At 41.5% G+C, this 18,616-nt stretch overlaps 1 protein-coding gene across 1 annotated transcript in view; it reads right to left on the bottom strand.

The window, feature by feature from the left end:
• LOC126176361 (cytochrome P450 4C1-like) overlaps positions 1-18,616 on the bottom strand; it is a 62,513-nt gene that overhangs the window by 11,631 nt on the left and 32,266 nt on the right. Inside the window, exons 4-5 of the mRNA XM_049923515.1 lie at positions 16,044-16,274; positions 9,668-9,868 (exon numbers count right to left, since the gene is read on the bottom strand). Coding sequence (XP_049779472.1) covers positions 9,668-9,868; positions 16,044-16,274 — 432 coding nt within the window. The remainder of the gene's footprint in view (positions 1-9,667; positions 9,869-16,043; positions 16,275-18,616) is intronic.

Consider the following 18,616-nt stretch of genomic DNA (forward strand, 5'->3'; position numbering starts at 1 on the left):
CGAATAATTTGAGGGGAAGTACTCCGAAATGCGGGGAAATTGAGGGAAAATAATGGAGTACTTATGTCTGTTTGGGGCAGGAAAGTTCTTGTGCATAGGAACGAGTATGTAACTGCAAGAGGAATATGACAAAATGTTGATAAGGAAGCATCAGGAACCAAAGAAACAGTCATTTTTCGTCGACACTGATAAGATGGCCGAAATGGATTGTTTAACACGGATGACCACCAAATGAAGAGTAATAAGTTTATATAAGTCGCATCACAAGCCCAGTTGTGAACCCAAAGTCATCGGCAACCAATTTAAAAGTTTTATAAAATGTTCTTAGCTAAAGAGCGTTGTATTATCAACTTGGTGACCGCAGTACACAACTACAGAATGGCTCACTTGTTTGACCCTGTGCAAGACTGTTTCAGTGTTTTAAGCTCTAACAGGCAGTATTTGCAATGTGCTCCTCTGTACTCTCAATCAATCACAACCATTGTCAGCTAACAAGTACTTTACGGAACAGTTGCTGCATGGTTTTAACAACATTCTGCTGTATGTATATTTAGGCAATAGGCATACATACAAGTTGACTGCTGTCTTTGATGCTTTCCTGGAAAAGAGAACCCTCTGCCTTTAAACTGATGCGTATCTGCGTTAATGGGCGATAGAAAGTAGATGGAGCAATCAGTTTGAGAAGTTGTGATGAGGCATGCTTTAATGGTAGACGACTGATGCATTCCAGAGAGAGATGACGTGTGTGGAAAAAACTTTGTTCTGTTCTCTTAGTGCACCGTGGTCTGTAATTTCATATGTCGGACACCATTGCTATGCGTTTATCTATTTCGTTATAAGATGTCTTTGTTTCATATATTATCCACTGCTGACGACCGTTTTATAGGACTGATGCGAGCATAGCATAATTTCCATACTGTAAGTGGATGTGAGCAGTGAGCGCTGTACATATCTAGAAAACTGTATAGTGCATATATAAAAACAAGGTTTTTTTTCCTTTGGTGTAGAAGGTAGAAATTTTATCGTTTTAAAGTTCCTTACTATAATAGGTGGAATAGAAAGCTTGCAGGGGGAATGTATGTCAGATGTTGAAAATGAATTTGCTGCACTGGAGTATTGACAGTGTTTCATTCCATGTGACTAATATATCGGAAATCACACAACTTTAGATTGCTTAAGTGCCGAACCGTGTAGCCTTATGTTCTATGTTTATGTTCTATGTTTACATTCTATGATCATATCTCTTTCCGTAGAGCCCTCTTGGTGTGGAATACAAACACTATAAAAAATACTGCTGAATTGATTGCACAAGTGATTTACGTAAAATGTTACGAACTCCTTCAATCCGGAGCTCCATTATACATAAACGCTACGTTTCTTTTCCGTCTTATATCGTCTGTTATATCATCACAACACTGTCAAATGTATGAGGCTCATATCTACTACACACCAATAAGGAGTGCTAACCGCCTCAGCATGCATGCATCTAGAGAGATCGTGTATGACACAGTACTAATGGTTAAATCTGGAGACCTGTTGCGTGACAACATTATATAGGGCAGGCACTGAAACTGGATCAGGGCAAAACACAAACTCGACGTTTCTGGCGAGCCAGGCAGCAGACTACAGTAGAATTTTGTGGGTCAGAAAGATCAGAGAGGATCGTGTCACCTACGTTACGAAAGAGAGGCTACGGCGAATGCAGCGGTAACAAGAGCTCTTACCAACCAGTTCTGTGCTATAACGAACTCCTTAAGCAAGCACATATGAGTGGGAACCATTGATTCCTTCCTTCGTAATAGCAACTCATACGTGGTCATGACGAAAGATATAGGGTAACCATTAGCCACTACTTCGCTCCATAAATACCCCAACCGTTTAGCTTTTAAGGTAGTCGGTAAGACTGATCGATGGCATACATGACGTTCGCATTAGATTCTCTGATTGCAGGGAAGTGACGTCTGGCTCAAGTCTGTTGTGGATTTCCTGCACGCTACGGACAACAACAGCTGTTACTGAAAGAGATACCTACCTCGTCATAATCACCATTTGCAGTTCAAAAATGGCTCCAAGCACTATGGGACTTAACATCTGAGGTCATCAGTCCCCTAGACTTAGAAACTCCTTAAAGTTAACTGACCTAAGGACATCACACACAACCATGCCCGAGGCAGGATTCGAACCTGCGACCGTAGTAAGTGCGCGGTTTCAGACTGAAGCGACTACAACCGCTCAGCCACCGAGGCCGGCAACAGTTGCAGTGTTCAACATCAAAGTCTACCTCTGTCGCTAATGATAGGACATATAGGTGTTTCTATCCCACCAGGATCAGGACGCTAGTGTTCCTGATATTCCAGAGGACTGAATAGGGCCTACATGGACGGCAGATCAGTATCTTCGAATGTCACGACTACACTGCAACCGTCTCTTGGTACGATGGATGATGAAGAATGGTGGTGAGCGTGAGACAACAGGGCACTTCCCAAGTTGGTGTGTGTAATTTCAATAGGCGCGTCGCCGTCATTGCCTGCCGGGGCATTGCCGTACAGCCGAAGTCGGGGCCACCACTGAATAGCCAGTGCAGCAGCAGGACGGAACGAAGTGTGCAGTGTCATTTGATGGGAGTGGGCTGAAGGCCGCTTACGTCGCGATTCCTCTGCGGGCATTGACAGATGACGCCAACCACGAGCCAAGTCAAGACGCTACGTGTACCACTACCATCTTTCTGAAGAAAACTAGGAAGAATCAAACAGGAGGACGTCTCCTGACACAGAACTACCTCTACTCATCCTCTCGCAATAGTCTCCCCTTGCAGACCGAAGTCGAAGCTCATTCCGCAATAGAGGGCGGAGTGCTCCAGTGGATATGATTAGTTTGTTGCGGCGGTAATCATCAAAGGTGTTCGCAAGATCTTTCAATCTCCAACTTTATGCTACGAGTGCGAGAATATTTTGTAACTCTCATCCACATAGGGGGAGATGGCAAATCGTAATAAATACTTACCTAATTTATAAATTGTTTCAGTTAAGGGACGTAGTTCTTGCACCTCCTCTCTGCAGATGAAAGCTTCATACACTAAGAAACAGTATTTTTGTCATGTTATCTAGGCAATGTATCAAGATTTGCGATATGTCCACACGTATATGACCATAGCAAAGTAATGGAGGGAGTGGTTTGGCAATGATAAAGAAATTGAGGACACTACAGGATCGACGCGATGTGACGTTTTATTAACGTGTCAGTTCGCCAAGAGTGGTGGTTTGGACCTTGAGTAATTGTGTAAAATGCGTTGAAATTCCAGAAAACCTGTAAAATTCCGAAACGGACGTAGAATATGTAAAACTAATTAAAATATTATTAAAATGTGGAGGGACGAAAGCACAGTGGCACATAAAAAATCACTCGAAGCCGTGGACAGAACATAACAAGACTTGCGAGGAAATTCTGAAGTGATGAGAGCAGCTCTACTCATACTTTTAGGAAATTTTTGACAAACACTCCCAACATCAGCCAACATCAGCAAACGAAATCAATGCATGCTTTAAAAAAATCAAGTGTGGCCACTCATACAAATACTGCGACTAACAAACGATATGAGAGCTGAACTATCGAAAGGCGAAACAACAGCGAATTTTGCTCAACAACTTCTGCAAACAGAGAAACCATCTCCTACTGACCAGACGACCGACCTCATTAAACTCACCAGTGATTTCTGCAACATCGCCACTGCTGAAAAAGAAATCACCGACCAGATTTATCCAGACATTGTTCACAACGTTACCAGTCTGGACGGGCTATTTGAAAGGGCAGTTTTGGAAACTAAAAACAGTGTTGTCGACGGTATCAACTTTAATATTCAAAAGAAAATACAAATCCGATGGGAAACGTTGAAGAAAGTGTGACCTTCCCTACAGAATTTCTGAACTCTTTGCAAGTACCACGAGTGCCATTACACTCCCTTCGACTTAAAATAGGATCTCCGATCACACTGCTCAGAAAACCTAACTCATCACAACTATGTAATGGACCAAGGATGATCGTCAAACAGCTGTCGATAACATCATTGAAGCCGAACTTATGGCTGGAAAGTACAAAGGACACACACTATTTATTGCCAGAGTACCACTGATCTCTACTTAACTGGCATTCCATTTTAAAAGACTGCCATTTCCAATCAAATCTCTCACGGTCAACTATTCGTAGCTTGCTCTCGAGTAGGAAATTCAAAAAATTAGAACATATATACCCCGCATAACAAAATGAAAAATGTTGTTTACAAACAAGTATTGTAAATAATTAGAATATGTTTTCAATATTTTTTACCTCTTATATTTTACAGTTTATCCTTTTATTCCAACTACGACACAATCTCTTATCAACTCCCTGAGCGAAGCCGAACACCCCAGCTAGAAACTTAAAACAAGAAATTGGTGAACGTACTGTCAAATGATCTAAAAATACTCGTATCTGACTCTCAAGCAGCTATTGTCATCAGTTAAGACTAAACTTAAAGCCTTTAATGCGGTATTAGAACCAGTGTTGTTATGTGGGACAACCAAAAAGGTCCAAGAGAATATGTCGATCTTCGAAAGGAAAATCATTAGGAAGATCTCTGAGGCAGCTGGCGTTAAAAAAAAAAGACACCTTTTCAAACAACCGAGTATCTTGCAGAAAATGAAAGCAAGGAGAATAAACCTATCAGCACATGTTTCCAGAAGTCCAATCACTTTCTGCTCCAAGGCTTTGCTTACGTGAAAACCTGTAGGTATCCGTTCAATTGGGAAACCATGGAAGTAATGGAAAGATGAACTGCAGAAGCGCCTTCAGCAGCTGGGTATCCTTATGCACTGGATCCAGAGTGCACTAGATCCTATGGAGGAACATTGTAAGATCGGCGCAGGGTCTTTAGGCACTGTGATCGCCGATATATATGTGTGTATGTGTAAAAGGGTTGACAATAAGAAAAAAAAATCAGCAAACGGACTATCATAGGACCCTTAAAATTCACATAGCTTTGAATCCTACGATTTGTTGTTTGATAGTTACGAAAGAACAAATAAATCCTTAACGTGCCGTCAACGAAAATATTACAGACACATAATTCCCAAATGGGCATGGATGGTGCAAGAATAGCTCCTCTTGGCATGTTCAAAGAAAAATTCACCTACGCCGATTTAGGAAAAGTATGACAATTTAACTCCGGGTGATTGGATGGAGATCTGAACTTCACTTCCACAGCTTTGACTAGGTCAACGGCAGGTGTCAAGGCACGTATATTCAAAGCCTATCCGGAAGAGTCATCCACCCGTGAACGCAGTGCGATAATACTCATGTCTCCAATAGTAGCACTCTCACTATAGAACATCAGGAGTTCGCGAAGAGTTGGGCTTGAAAGTAACGATTCCTTAAAATACCATGTGTCTGGACCAGTTTCTTTTACTAGCCTTCTAATATTTCTCTGGAAATCTGATGACATTAATGTTACCATACCAATCGTTAAAATTTTACTATGGGTTGGCTGCACACGAATTTGTCCTCAGGATATGTAATGCGAGTCCGTGGTGTATGACCATCGTTATTTGTATTTTTTTAATTTTTCACCGTGTTCGCTTCAGAAACAATATGAAAAGCTATGGTATGCAACTCGAATTAGCCTCACGTAGATCCTCTTTAGGAATCCTCTGAAGTGTAAGAAAATGTCAACTTGAACTCCTGCACAAGCCCCAAATAATCTGACTTCACACATTCACACTTCACTACTTACGCAGTTATCGTCTATCGTGGCTTGTATTACAGCCAACGATCTCAGAATCAGTATTTACAAACTGCTAAACTAATTCCTGTGCTGTTTTTCTAATTCGACCGAGGGGACGCGTATGTTGATCGGAAAATTGGAAATTTGTGGCAAGGTCTTATGGGACTAAACTGCTGAGGTCATCGGTCCCTAAGCTTACACGCTACTTAATCTAACTTAAACTAACTTACGTTAAGGACGACACACACACCCATGCCCGAGGGAGGAATCGAACCTCCGACGGAGTAAATGTTGATTGGATATGCAACTTGCCATCAAAAATCTAAGACTGTTGTGGTACATTTTTGGAATATGTTGATAAGAGAATCGCTCGGCCTCATCTCACTACCGATTAATTTTTCTCCGTGTACATCTGTCACGTGGAAGTGCTTTGAAGCCTTTGTAAGACCTTGGCAGCCGTTTTCTAACACCACATTTTTCTGAACACAATAAGACGCATTAGCTCGCTGAAACATCCCATACCCTTCAGCCAAGGAAGTCGCCATCGATAAATGGCCCGGCTGCCCAAGGAATGAATGCACAAATGATCGTAAATTCTATAAGGATATTTTCCAGACGATAACGGTAAGACCGTCGTCTGAGACTCATATATCTGTCCTTTGGGTTCCTATCCTGACACAATGACTTTCATCCCTAAAAACCTGACGACTCTTCGAAGAAAGGTCCTCGTCGCATTAACAGAACAAAAATTTGGATAGTCGTCAGCGGTCTCTTAACTAGGAGACATGCAGGAAAAGTCTGGTTGCCTGCTGGTTTCTTTAGACAGTGAGCTGCTACATTATCGCATATTGATTCGTCTTCATGCACCACTGTTATTTGCCGTCACATTGAATATCAGTGATACGTGGAGCGCCGAAGTTGCCACTGGTATGGTGTCATTGGTCTACGTATGACACGCTACCACCTTACTGGAACGAGAACAGTTGGCAGATTCTGCCGCTGCAGAATAGCTACCTGGTTCGGCAAGAAAGTCTATGACCTTTACTTTTTATAGTTCGAATAAGTATATTTCTTCTCTCATGAGCGCAACGAGTGAAATGCGTACAGAAGTCCTGCAAATCTCATACGTAACCAACTTGGCCAGAACGCATCGAGTGACATACGAGGGTTGGAACTTAAATAGTGACAACTATTTATTCGCAACCGATACGAAAGAGTTACATGTTTGCATCTGTTACTGCCCTTCAAATTAGTCATTAGAGTTGTGTTGAAACCTTTGCCAGCGATGTGGAAACCTTAGTATACCGTTAGCAGAGCCTGTTCTGTTGATGGTGCGAATGGGGCGGTCTACTGCCTGTCGAATCTCTGGAACAGTTCTGAAGCGAATGCCACGAAGTGGTTCCTTCATCTTAGGATTCTAATGCATAGTATTACTGTTCGTTTTTGGAGCATCGCCTGCTACCAGCTTTACGAAAGAAGCGGCGACACTTTCTGCTCAATCACCCATCATTTTTCACTACAATGCGCGGGCGCATACAGCGCAAGCTGTGGCTGCTCTGTTCGGTCGATGGGACTGGGAAGCACTGTACCATCCACCATACCTCCCGAACTTAAGTCCTTGTGACTACTTCGAAGGACAGTAAGAGGTGCAAACATGTAACTCTTTTCTGTCGGTTGTGAATAAATTGTTGCCACTATTTAAGTTACAATCCTCGTAGATTAGAAGCTGTGCACTGTGATCGTAGCATTGTACTCGTGATCGTGGTCAAGTGTGCTGATCAGTAATTTCGGTACTATGTGATGACAGTAATCAAAAGTTACAGACAAATTGTGTATGTGGCGTAGCAACATACAAGTAGGTTTAAATATTCTGTTACAATATTGTTCACTAGGCTTTCCATCTTTTCATGGAACCCCTTAACCGAATCAGCTACTCAGTATGTCGTTTAGTGCCCCATCACGTATTCTCTAGTACACCAAGAGAGTATGGTACAGCTTCAGAGGTTTCTATGATTCTAGCAAAGTCCATAAGAGTCTAGGCTGGACTATCACCAACTACTTTGTTTACATGGCCTCAGAAGAAACATCATACAAAGTTTTACGCTGTTAAGGATGGTGTGCTGAGTTCTTTTATGTCCTGAGTCCATAATCAAGTATTATTGTCCACTGTTTGACAGTGCCCCTCGTCCAGATCTCTACCCCCTCCCCCCTCATCCCGGCCAGGCTCTCCTTGTATTTCCAGACCTCCACCCCCCCCCCCCTTCCAACCCGACCAGACCAGACCTTCCTTGCATTTCCAGACATAGTCAACCAATTTCACAACGTCATTCATCCACGACGTCTTATTTTTACATACCACACTTAGTCATATGTCTTTTTTACGTGAATAATTTGAGTTATAACTCCAAAATAAATCATTCAGCCAAAATTAAATTATGTCGCTAGCAGAGTACGTACGTAAAATCTGCTCTTTCGTTCTCTGAGCAAAACGGAGCGTGCGGTGCGAGAGCTGTAGCAACCAGCACACAGGTGAGTACTGCATTGTCAACGGAAGCATCATCGCTTCTGCTATACAAAGTGGATGGTCACAGGACAGTGAAAGACTTATGAACAAATAGTTCAGTTTTTTTTAAAAAAAAAGCGTATAAATCGCCAGTGCGTATTTAGTGTGTCCATAAAAAATATACGACGGAACTGGTTAAACAAATCGTCATTTTAGTCGCTTCAGCTAAAAAATAAGATTTTACAGGTTTTCCTGTATTATCTTAAATATTAATTAGTAAAACTTTGAACATAGATGCTAAGGTTCAGTGACCGTGTCAGAATTGTATTGTAACAAATAACCCCTGGTCACAAATATTAAGTCAAAAATTTTGACTTAATATTTGTGACCGAGGGCTTATTTGTTACAATATATTAATTAGTATTGATTATAGCTTCAACACCGAGAAAAAAGAGGGAATGAGAGGAAACTCAAAAGAAGTTAAACACAACTTATTCTTTCTTCGTAATAAAGTGTTTTTCTCAACGATACCGCTATACGTATTCAAGGAATTGTTAAGCCATCATATGCTGATATTTATCTTTATTTCGTTATTATGAATGTTTTCGTTTCTGAGGGAGCTTTGAAACTGACGTAGGTACGTTTTATAGTGGATACAGAGTTGTCGACATTGGCAGGTGCGATGTTTACAATTTTGAAAGACGTATTCAAGGTGACCAACTCCAACGCTTCCTTCTGTTTCACAATACCATAGACAGTTTACAGTAAGACTCTAGATTTTATGAATGATTTGTATTTACAACTTATTCTCACACTTATTCATCTACATAAAACTTCCACTGTCTTGTTTAATTCGTTCCTTTGGAACCATATTTTTTGGGCCGTTATATACGATCTTCTGGACGTCATGGACAAACCGAATTTCACAATTTCTCTGTTTGAGAAATCCGTTTAGGCTCCTACAGGGAACATCTGCGGTATCAAAAAAAATCGTAATACATGAACGTAGGAAAAATAAATTCCGAAGCAGAGTAACATATAGCCCAACTGTCCTGCTCGTCTTTCAGTCAAACCATCTTGGCAACGGGAATGACTTGTGCCTTTTTCCTCGCCACTAGTTACGCTTCATTGCTTCACCATAGGCCGCGCGTGGTAGCCGTGCGGTCTTGGGTGTCTTGCCACGGTTCGTGCGGCTGCCCCCGTCGGAAGTTCGAATCCTCCCTAGGGAATGGGTGTTGTGTTGTCCTTAGCGTAAGTTTGTCTAAGTTAGTTTAAGTGTGTAAGACTAGGGACCGATGACCTTAGCAGTTTGGTCCCTTAGCAATTAACACACATTTTAACATTTTGAACGCTTCACTATATAGATGGTGTCTTATTTTCTGTGGACATGGTTGTGTGGTGCTGCCTACCCTTACGACGCAGTCCAGCACTGCGAGACGGGCGATGTCTGCTGCAGTGGACGACCTGAAGCGGCCTTCTCCTGTGCCGAAGACCTCGTCCAGTTCCCGGTGCACCGCGTCCTGCCACACCGGGTGCAAGGCCAGCAGAGACAGCGTGAAACCGGTTGCCGCTGCCGTCGTTTCTGTGCTCGCCAGTGCAAACGTGCACACCTGTAGCAAAGGTATGGGCAAATTCACCGGTGCTGGGGAGATCTGTAGCTCCATAGTGCGTACATTTGTCTCTTGCGTACAGCGTTACGGAATTCAGTAATGCAAAATAACATAAATGTGCAGGGAAGACATTTCAGTAATGCAATGTCATAGATAGTTGATTACTTTAGTCTGCTTGCCTAATGGTGACTTAGGAACAACTTCAGCAAGTGAGAAGTTCTGATTTATTGCAAAGTGAAATTGAAATCTGTCTATGAAAAACATTCTTAAAGAAACCATTTGATCCTAGTGGAGTTTTATGTGTAAGTTCATGACAAGGTAAACTAAACTGGAATGTGTTGTGCATTATATAACCAACGGAAATATTCCTCATATCCACTAAGACTCGCAGGAGAGTTGATTATTTAATACTTAAAAAGAACAAATTGGCAGTGTCGTTCCAGAAATAAATTAAAAATTGTTCCAATCGCAAGATTTTCGGGAAGTTTGCCCAGGCTGTAAGGCAAATGTCGAAACTGATTGTCCCCTCACAAGTATTTATGCATTCGAAATTAAGAGCCCCCCTGCCCTCTCGCCAGGTAACTGACTATTAGGAACCTAGTCCAAATTCATGGTTAGGCCTATATGTTCTTGAGGTAGGGGGATTAGGGCCTATATAATAATGAGAATTTTTATATGGAAAAATCACATAATACAGAGTACTAAATTATCATGTTGCTTGGGGGAAGTATCTCTAAAATCTGTTACTGGTAGTACGCTTTTATTGTTATTATTGTTATTATTATTATTATTATTATTATTACTTATCAGCTACATAATGCCGTACAGAGAACAGAGACGTGAATTGTAGTGGTATTGTTTGAGGTATCTAAGGACCTCGATGCGGGAGAAGCATCATTAGTTGTATCTGTATCTGTATTAGGATTGTAAATATTTAAAAAAATAGTACAATGAGCTTACAAATTGTACACATAAGAAACGACGGCAGCTTCACTGTGTATTCAGTCAGTATGGTTTCAAGTTGGTAGGTAGAGCTACAATAGGGATATTGGTGTCGAACAGATGATGGGCGCTTGCAAGTGATATTTTGATTCTCATTTTCTCCTGTCAGATGCTTCAAGATACCGATGTTTTTAGAGGCTCACACTGGCATTGTATCACAAGGAGGTTGGTGAAAACAAGTACTTGCACTTTTTGGACCTAATACTACGATCTCTACATCTACATCTAATTCGTATTCTGCAAGTCACCGAACGCTGCATGGCGGAAGGTATCACGTGCCACCATTAGACATTTCGTTTACTGTTCCATTTGCAAATAGCGCGAGGGAAAAACAACTGTAAAAGCCCCCGCACGAGCCCCAATTTCTACATTTACATCTACATCCATACTCCGCAAGCCACCTGACGATGTGTGGCGGAGGGTACCCTGAGTACCTCTATCGGTTCTCCCTTCTATTCCAGTCTCGTATTGTTCGTGGAAAGAAGGATTGTCGGCATGCTTCTGTGTGGGCTCTAATCTCTCTGATTTTATCCTCATGGTCTCTTCGCGAGATATACGTAGGAGGGAGCAATATACAGCTTGACTCTTCGGTAAAGGTATGTTCTCGAAACTTTGACAAAAGCCCGTACCGAGCTACTGAGCGTCTCTCCTGCAGAGTCTTCCACTGGAGTTTATCTATCATCTCCGTAACGCTTTCGCGATTATTAAATGATCCTGTAACGAAGCGCGCTGCTCTCCGTTGGATCTTCTCTATGTCTTCTATCAACCCTATCTGGTACGGATCCCACACTGCTGAGCAGTATTCAAGCAGTGGTCGAACATGTGTTCTGTAACCTACCTCCTTTGTTTTCGGATTGCATTTCCTTAGGATTCTACCAATGAATCTCAGTCTGGCATCTGCTTTACCGGCGATCAACTTTATATGATCATTCCATTTTAAATCACTCCTAATGCGTACTCCCAGATAATTTATGGAATTAACTGCTTCCAGTAGCCGACCTGCTATTTTGTAGCTAAATGATAAGGGATCTATCTTTCTATGTATTCGCAGCACATTACACTTGAGTACATTGAGATTGAATTGCCATTGCCTTCACCATGCGTCAATTCGCTGCAGATCCTCCTGCATTTCAGTACAATTTTCCATTGTTACAACCTCTCGATACAGCACAGCATCATCTGCAAAAAGCCTCAGTGAACTTCCGATGTCATCCACAAGGTCGTTTATGTATATTGTGAATAGCAACGGTCCTACGACACTCCCCTGCGGCACACCTGAAATCACTCTTACTTCGGAAGACTTCTCTCCATTGAGAATGATATGCTGCGTTCTGTTATCTAGGAGCTCTTCAATCCAATCACACAATTGGTCTGATAGTCCATATGCTCTTACTTTGTTCATTAAACGACTGTGGGGAACTGTATCGAACGCCTTGCGGAAGTCAAGAAACACGCCATCTACCTGTGAACCCGTGTCTATGGCCCTCTGAGTCTCGTGGACGAATAGCGCGAGCTGGGTTTCACACGACCTTTTTCGAAACCCATGCTGATTCCTACACGCATCTTACCTCCGTAGTCGTTACTCGAAGTGTAGGTTGGCGGCAGTAGATTCGTTCTCCAGTGGGCCTCAAATGCAGGTTCTCTAAATGTGCCTCACGAAAAGAAGTCGTCTTCCCACAAGGTATTCCCATTTGAGTTCACGAAGTATCTTCACAATACTGGCGTCCTGATTGAACCTACCGGCAACAAATCTAGCAGCACGCCTCTGAATTGCTTCGATGTCTCCCTTTAATCCGACCTGGGGGGAACCCCAAACACTCAAGAATGGGTCGCGCTAGCGTTCTATACGCTGTCTTCTTCGTGATGAACTACACCTTCCCGAAATGCTCTCGATAAAACGAAGTGGAGAATTCGCCTTCCCTATTACCAACCCGACGTACTTGTCCCATTTCATACTGCTTTTCAGTGTTACGCCTAGATATTTAAAAGATGTGATCGTGTCAAGTAGCGCACCAGTAACGCTGTATTCGAACGTTACGGGATTGTTTTTGCAGCTCACCCGCATTAACTGACACTCTTTTCTATATTTAGAGGTAGCTAATCCGCCTGCTTAGCTGGGTGGTAACGTGCTTGACTCCCATGCAGCGGGCCCCGGTTCGATTCTCGGTCGGATTGCAGATTTTCTCCGCTCGTGGACTGAATGTTGTCCTCATCATCATTTCATCCTCATCACCGGCGCGAAAATCGCCCAATGTGGCGTCAACTGAAATAAACTTGCACTTGGTAGCCGTACTTCCCGGGGCGGGAAGGTAGCTGCCATTCATCACACCAATTGCGAATTTTATCAAGTCATGTTGTATTCTCATACAGTCAAGCTGCGACAAGATCTTCACGTAGAAAATAACATCTTCACCAAATAGCCCTAAACTGCTGCTCCCGCTGTCCGTCAGATCATTTATGTCTATCGAGAATAACTTACCTGGAGGACAATGTACTGGGTTCTGTTAATTAGGAAGTCTTCGAGCCACTCACGTATCAGGGAACCTAATCTGTATGCTCGAACATTCGTCAGTAGTCTGCAGAGGGGAAATGTGGAAAATGCGTGTTGCCTCCCATCCCTGGTTTTCAGGGTATCATGTGAGGACAAGTTGTGTTTCGCAAAAGCGATGCTTTCTGAATCCGTGCAGGTTTGTGGACAGAAACTTTTCTGTCTCCAGGAAATTTATTATATTCGAATTCAGAATGTATTCAGGAATAACTCAGAAGGCTCTGAACACTATGTGACTCAACATCTGAGGTCATCAGTCCCCTAGAACTTAGAAGTACTTAAACCTAACTAGCCTAATGACACCACACACATCCATGCCCGAGGCAGGATTCGAACCTGCGTCCGTAGCGGTCGCGCTGTTCCAGACTGAAGCGGCTAGAGCCGCTCGGCCACACCGGCCGGCTGCATTCAAGAATTCTGCAGCAAACTTATCAAACTGATGTTACTATACAGGAAGTCATCTACGCTTTTTCTCCAGGCGCTTGTGACTTTGCGCTGGGTGAGAGATTCGCGATAAACGCAAGTTAAGTAAAGGGTTAATGTCGCAGAATACGCTCTGTACACCAAACCAGGATTCCATATGGACATGACGAATTATTTGTTTACAATTCTTTCAGTCGTTTCTCTACGTCACGGATGCCTGTATCTATGTTATCCGTGCCGGAGTCTGTATGGTAACGAAACAACGGTACATTTGTAGGATCCTCCTGCGTCAGTTTCCGCAAACATGAAATTTAAAACTTCAGCTGTTCTTTTCTGTCTTCCATTACCACCCTAGATTTGCCGAATAGTGACTGGATAGAAGGCCTCGACGCGGTCAGTGACTTTACGTATGACCAGAATTTTCCCCGGTTCTCGGCAGTGTTGGGACCACTCCTGTTCCTTATTTATAGAAATGATATGCCCTCTAGTAGTACGGGTACCTCTAAAATATTTTTATTTGCTGATGACTCTAGCTTGGTAGTAAAGGATGTTGTATGCAACAGTGGCTCGGTTTCAAATAGTGTAGTTCATGACACAACTTCATGGCTTGTAGAAAATAAACTAACACTAAATCAAAGTAAAACTCAGGTTTTACAGTTTCTGGCACAGAATTAAACAAAACCTGACGTTTTAATTTCACGGAATGGGGGTATGATTAGTGAAACTGAAAAGTTCAAATTTCTAGGTGTTCAGTCAGATAGGTAGTAAACTGTCGTGGGAAGCCCACATTCAGGATCTTGTTCAAAGACCTAATACTGCCATTTTTACCGTTGTGACGGTATCTGATGTAATGATCGCTCGACAGGAAAATTAGTTTACTTTGCTTATTTTCATTCGCTTAGACCGTATGGATTTATATTTTCAGGTAACACTTCCCATTCTAAAAGGATATTTTTGGCTCAGAAACGGGCGGTTCGGGCAATAAGTGGTTTAAGTTCACGAACCTCTTGTCGACCCCTGCTCACTAATCTGGATATTTTCACAATGGCCTTTCAATATATATATTCTGTACTGTCGTCTCTTGTTAACAATATCAGCTTTTTACCAAGAACAAGAAGCTTTCACACAGTTAATACTCGGCAGAAATCTGACCTGCATTTGAATCAGACTTCCTTAACTCTTGTGTAGAAAGGTGTGCAGTATACTGCTGCATCCATTTTCAATAAGCTACCATAAGAACTCAAAAATCTTAGCAGTAATTCACGCTCTTTCAAACAGAAACTGAAGAGTTTCCTTATGGGTCACTCCTTCTTTTCTGTTGAGAAGTTCCTTGAAAAATTAGGCTGATTCTTAGGTTATATTGTTCATTGCGTTTACTTGAAGTTATGGTTTGGCTTTTTTGGGCACATAAGCATATTACTTTCATCTGTTATTACTTTTATCTTGTAATTTCATGAACCGACACGTTCCATGACCTTGTAGATTTGCTCCTTAATTTGGTCCTACGGAACTTGACGTGTAAATAAACAAATAAAAAAATAACTAATCTTTCGTTAAGGCATGGCACCGGTAATTGTTGTATGCTTCCTTTTGTTTTTGCGTTCAATTGGAAATATAGGTATAAAAATCTCCACCTTATTCAGAAAGTAATTCCTTACATTTTCAAGAAAAAAGCAATAATTCCTATGAAAAGAAGACATGTATGGAGAGGTGTAAATATTGACCAGCCATCAGTGTAATAAGTCATAGTAGCAAAGTCTGACACGATTAATTGTTATCAGATAAATGGAAAGTCTAGTAAAAGCTCACCTTGGGGAAGTTCAGTTTTTGTTCCGGAAAGATGTAGCAAGACACGAAAGAACGCTGACCCTGTAACCTATCTTAGAACATTGAAAAGGCTGATCTGCAGTTATAGTGTGTGTTTAGAGAAAGCTTGGGTGTACTGCTTTATATTATCTTCATTTTAACTTCCTATTTCGATCCTTTATCAGAGTTCTATTCTGGTGAACTTGCTATACAACATACAAATACAAAAAACATAAATGTATACATACAAATATGCTATGCTGACCTCTTACTGTATGAGTTCAAAATGATCGCTGTTGATGTCTAGAAACTTCTCTTATGTCTCAGATGTTAACGAAACATTATGGTTATGTGGCGTGAGTTACAACTAATTTATCTTCGACAGCTTCCACTCACCTCTTCATGAACTTCTCCTTCTGATATCTCCATGTCTCTTCGACGATCCAACAGGACATCCATCAGAGAGCTCCTCTTGTACAGCATCGTCCCATTTCTTTTCTTCTTCGCCATATTTATTATCTGTCCCACTAATCCATTTATCAGACCAATTTGTCTTCTGAAAGCACGACCTTCCGGCGTCATTGAAACGACCCATTCCATTTGCATCCAGGGACGGAAAATTCTCTTCTGTTACAACAGACAAAGAATGTAACATTTTTATCACTTGATTGCCATGTTTAAAATAATATTAATTCCAATCAAGTTTTGTAAGTATACGACCTTTTTAAAGGATACTGGGGCTCCATATTAAAGTACTGAACCTACTACAGAGACATGATGACTTGATTTATTTATTTTCTTATCATAAGATTGCTTAACGAGATGTAACGACATCTGCAGATACCATAGTCGTTAGGGGTAAAAATGCTGTCCCCCTCACAGAGTCAATGAATAAAAAAAACATTAATAAAAATACAAAATGGAAATCAGATAGTATCTAATTACCTTTCTAAAGGAAAACTGAAAAAATACAGAATAAATACGAAAGGTGTTCTATAAAGTCGGCTAACCCTGTCATAGAACAAATAAAAAGAGAAGATACAAATAAAATATCTTTATTGGGCTTCAGCTTATTCACGATACCCATTTGTTACGCTACTAATGTTACAGGTCACTATAGTCTTACGTTTCTTTTGTGACTAATCGACACTTACCATACATCTTTTTGGTGTCGAAATTTTTGACACAAGATTATCTTCCAGAATGACACTGAGGTGCCACACTCACAGAGAAGCGGGGAATAGGAAAGGATCTGCAACTTGAGTTAACTGATATAAGGTAAGTTTAGTTCTCTGCTTTAGCTGCATGCTGAATGTAAATTGTCTTTTTTTTTTGTCATCAGTCTACTGACTGGTTTGATGCGGCCCGCCACGAATTCCTTTCCTGTGCTAACCTCTTCATCTCAGAGTAGCACTTGCAACCTACGTCCTCAATTATCTGCTTGATGTATTCCAATCTCTGTCTTCCTCTACAGTTTTTGCCCTCTACCGCTCCCTCTAGCACGGAAGTCATTCCCTCATGTCTTAGCAGATGTCCTATCATCCTGTCCCGTCTCCTTATCAGTGTTTTCCACATATTCCTTTCCTCTCCGATTCTGCGTAGAACCTCCTCATTCCTTACCTTATCAGTCCACCTAATTTTCAACATTCGTCTATAGCACCACATCTCAAATGCTTCGATTCTCTTCTGTTCCGGTTTTCCCACAGTCCATGTTTCACTACCATACAATGCTGTACTCCAGACGTACATCCTCAGAAATTTCTTCCTCAAATTAAGGCCGGTGTTTGATATTAGTAGACTTCTCTTGGCCAGAAATACCTTTTTTGCCATAGCGAGTCTGCTTTTGATGTCCTCCTTGCTCCGTCCGTCATTGGTTATTTTACTGCCTAGGTAGCAGAATTCCTTAACTTCATTGACTTCGTGACCATCAATCCTGATGTTAAGTTTCTCGCTGTTCTCATTTCTACTACTTCTCATTACCTTCGTCTTTCTCCGATATCCTCTCAAACCATACTGTGTACTCATTAGACTGTTCATTCCGTTCAGCAGATCATTTAATTCTTCTTCACTTTCACTCACGATAGCAATGTCATCAGCGAATCGTATCATTGATATCCTTTCACCTTGTATTTTAATTCCACTCCTGAACCTTTCTTTTATTTCCATCATTGCTTCCTCGATGTACAAATTGAAGAGTAGGGGCGAAAGGCTACAGCCTTGTCTTACACCCTTCTTAATACGAGCACTTCGCTCTTGATCGTCCACTCTTATTATTCCCTCTTGGTTGTTGTACATATTGTATATGACCCGTCTCTCCCTATAGCGTACCCCTACTTTTTTCAAAATCTCAAACAGCTTGTACCATTTTATACTGTCGAACGCTTTTTCCGTGTCGACAAATCCTATGAAAGTGTCTTGATTTTTCTTTAGCCTTGCTTCCATTATTAGCCGTAACGTCAGAATTGCCTCTCTCGTCCCTTTACTTTTCCTAAAGCCAAAATGATCGTCACCTAGCGCATTCTCAATTTTCTTTTCCATTCTTCTGTATATTATTCTTGTAAGCAGCTTCGATACATGAGCTGTTAAGCTGATTGTGCGATAATTCTCGCACTTGTCAGCTCTTTCCGTCTTCGGAATTGTGTGGATGATGCTTTTCCGAAAGTCAGATGGTATATCGCCAGACTCATATATTCTACACACCAACGTGAATAGTCGTTTTGTTGCCACTTCCCCCAATTATTTTAGAAATTCTGATGGAATGTTATCTATCCATTCTGCCTTATTTGACCGTAAGTCCTCCAAAGCTCTTTTAAATTCCGATTCTAATACTGGATCCCCTATCTCTTCTAAGTCGACTCCTGTTTCTTCTTCTATCACATCAGACAAATCTTCACCCTCATAGAGGCTTTCAATGTATTCTTTCCGTCTATCTGCTCTCTCCTCTGCATTTAACAGTGGAATTCCCGTTG

The sequence above is a fragment of the Schistocerca cancellata genome, chromosome 3 (assembly GCF_023864275.1).
Source record: "Schistocerca cancellata isolate TAMUIC-IGC-003103 chromosome 3, iqSchCanc2.1, whole genome shotgun sequence".
In the NCBI taxonomy this organism is placed as follows: domain Eukaryota; kingdom Metazoa; phylum Arthropoda; class Insecta; order Orthoptera; family Acrididae; genus Schistocerca; species Schistocerca cancellata.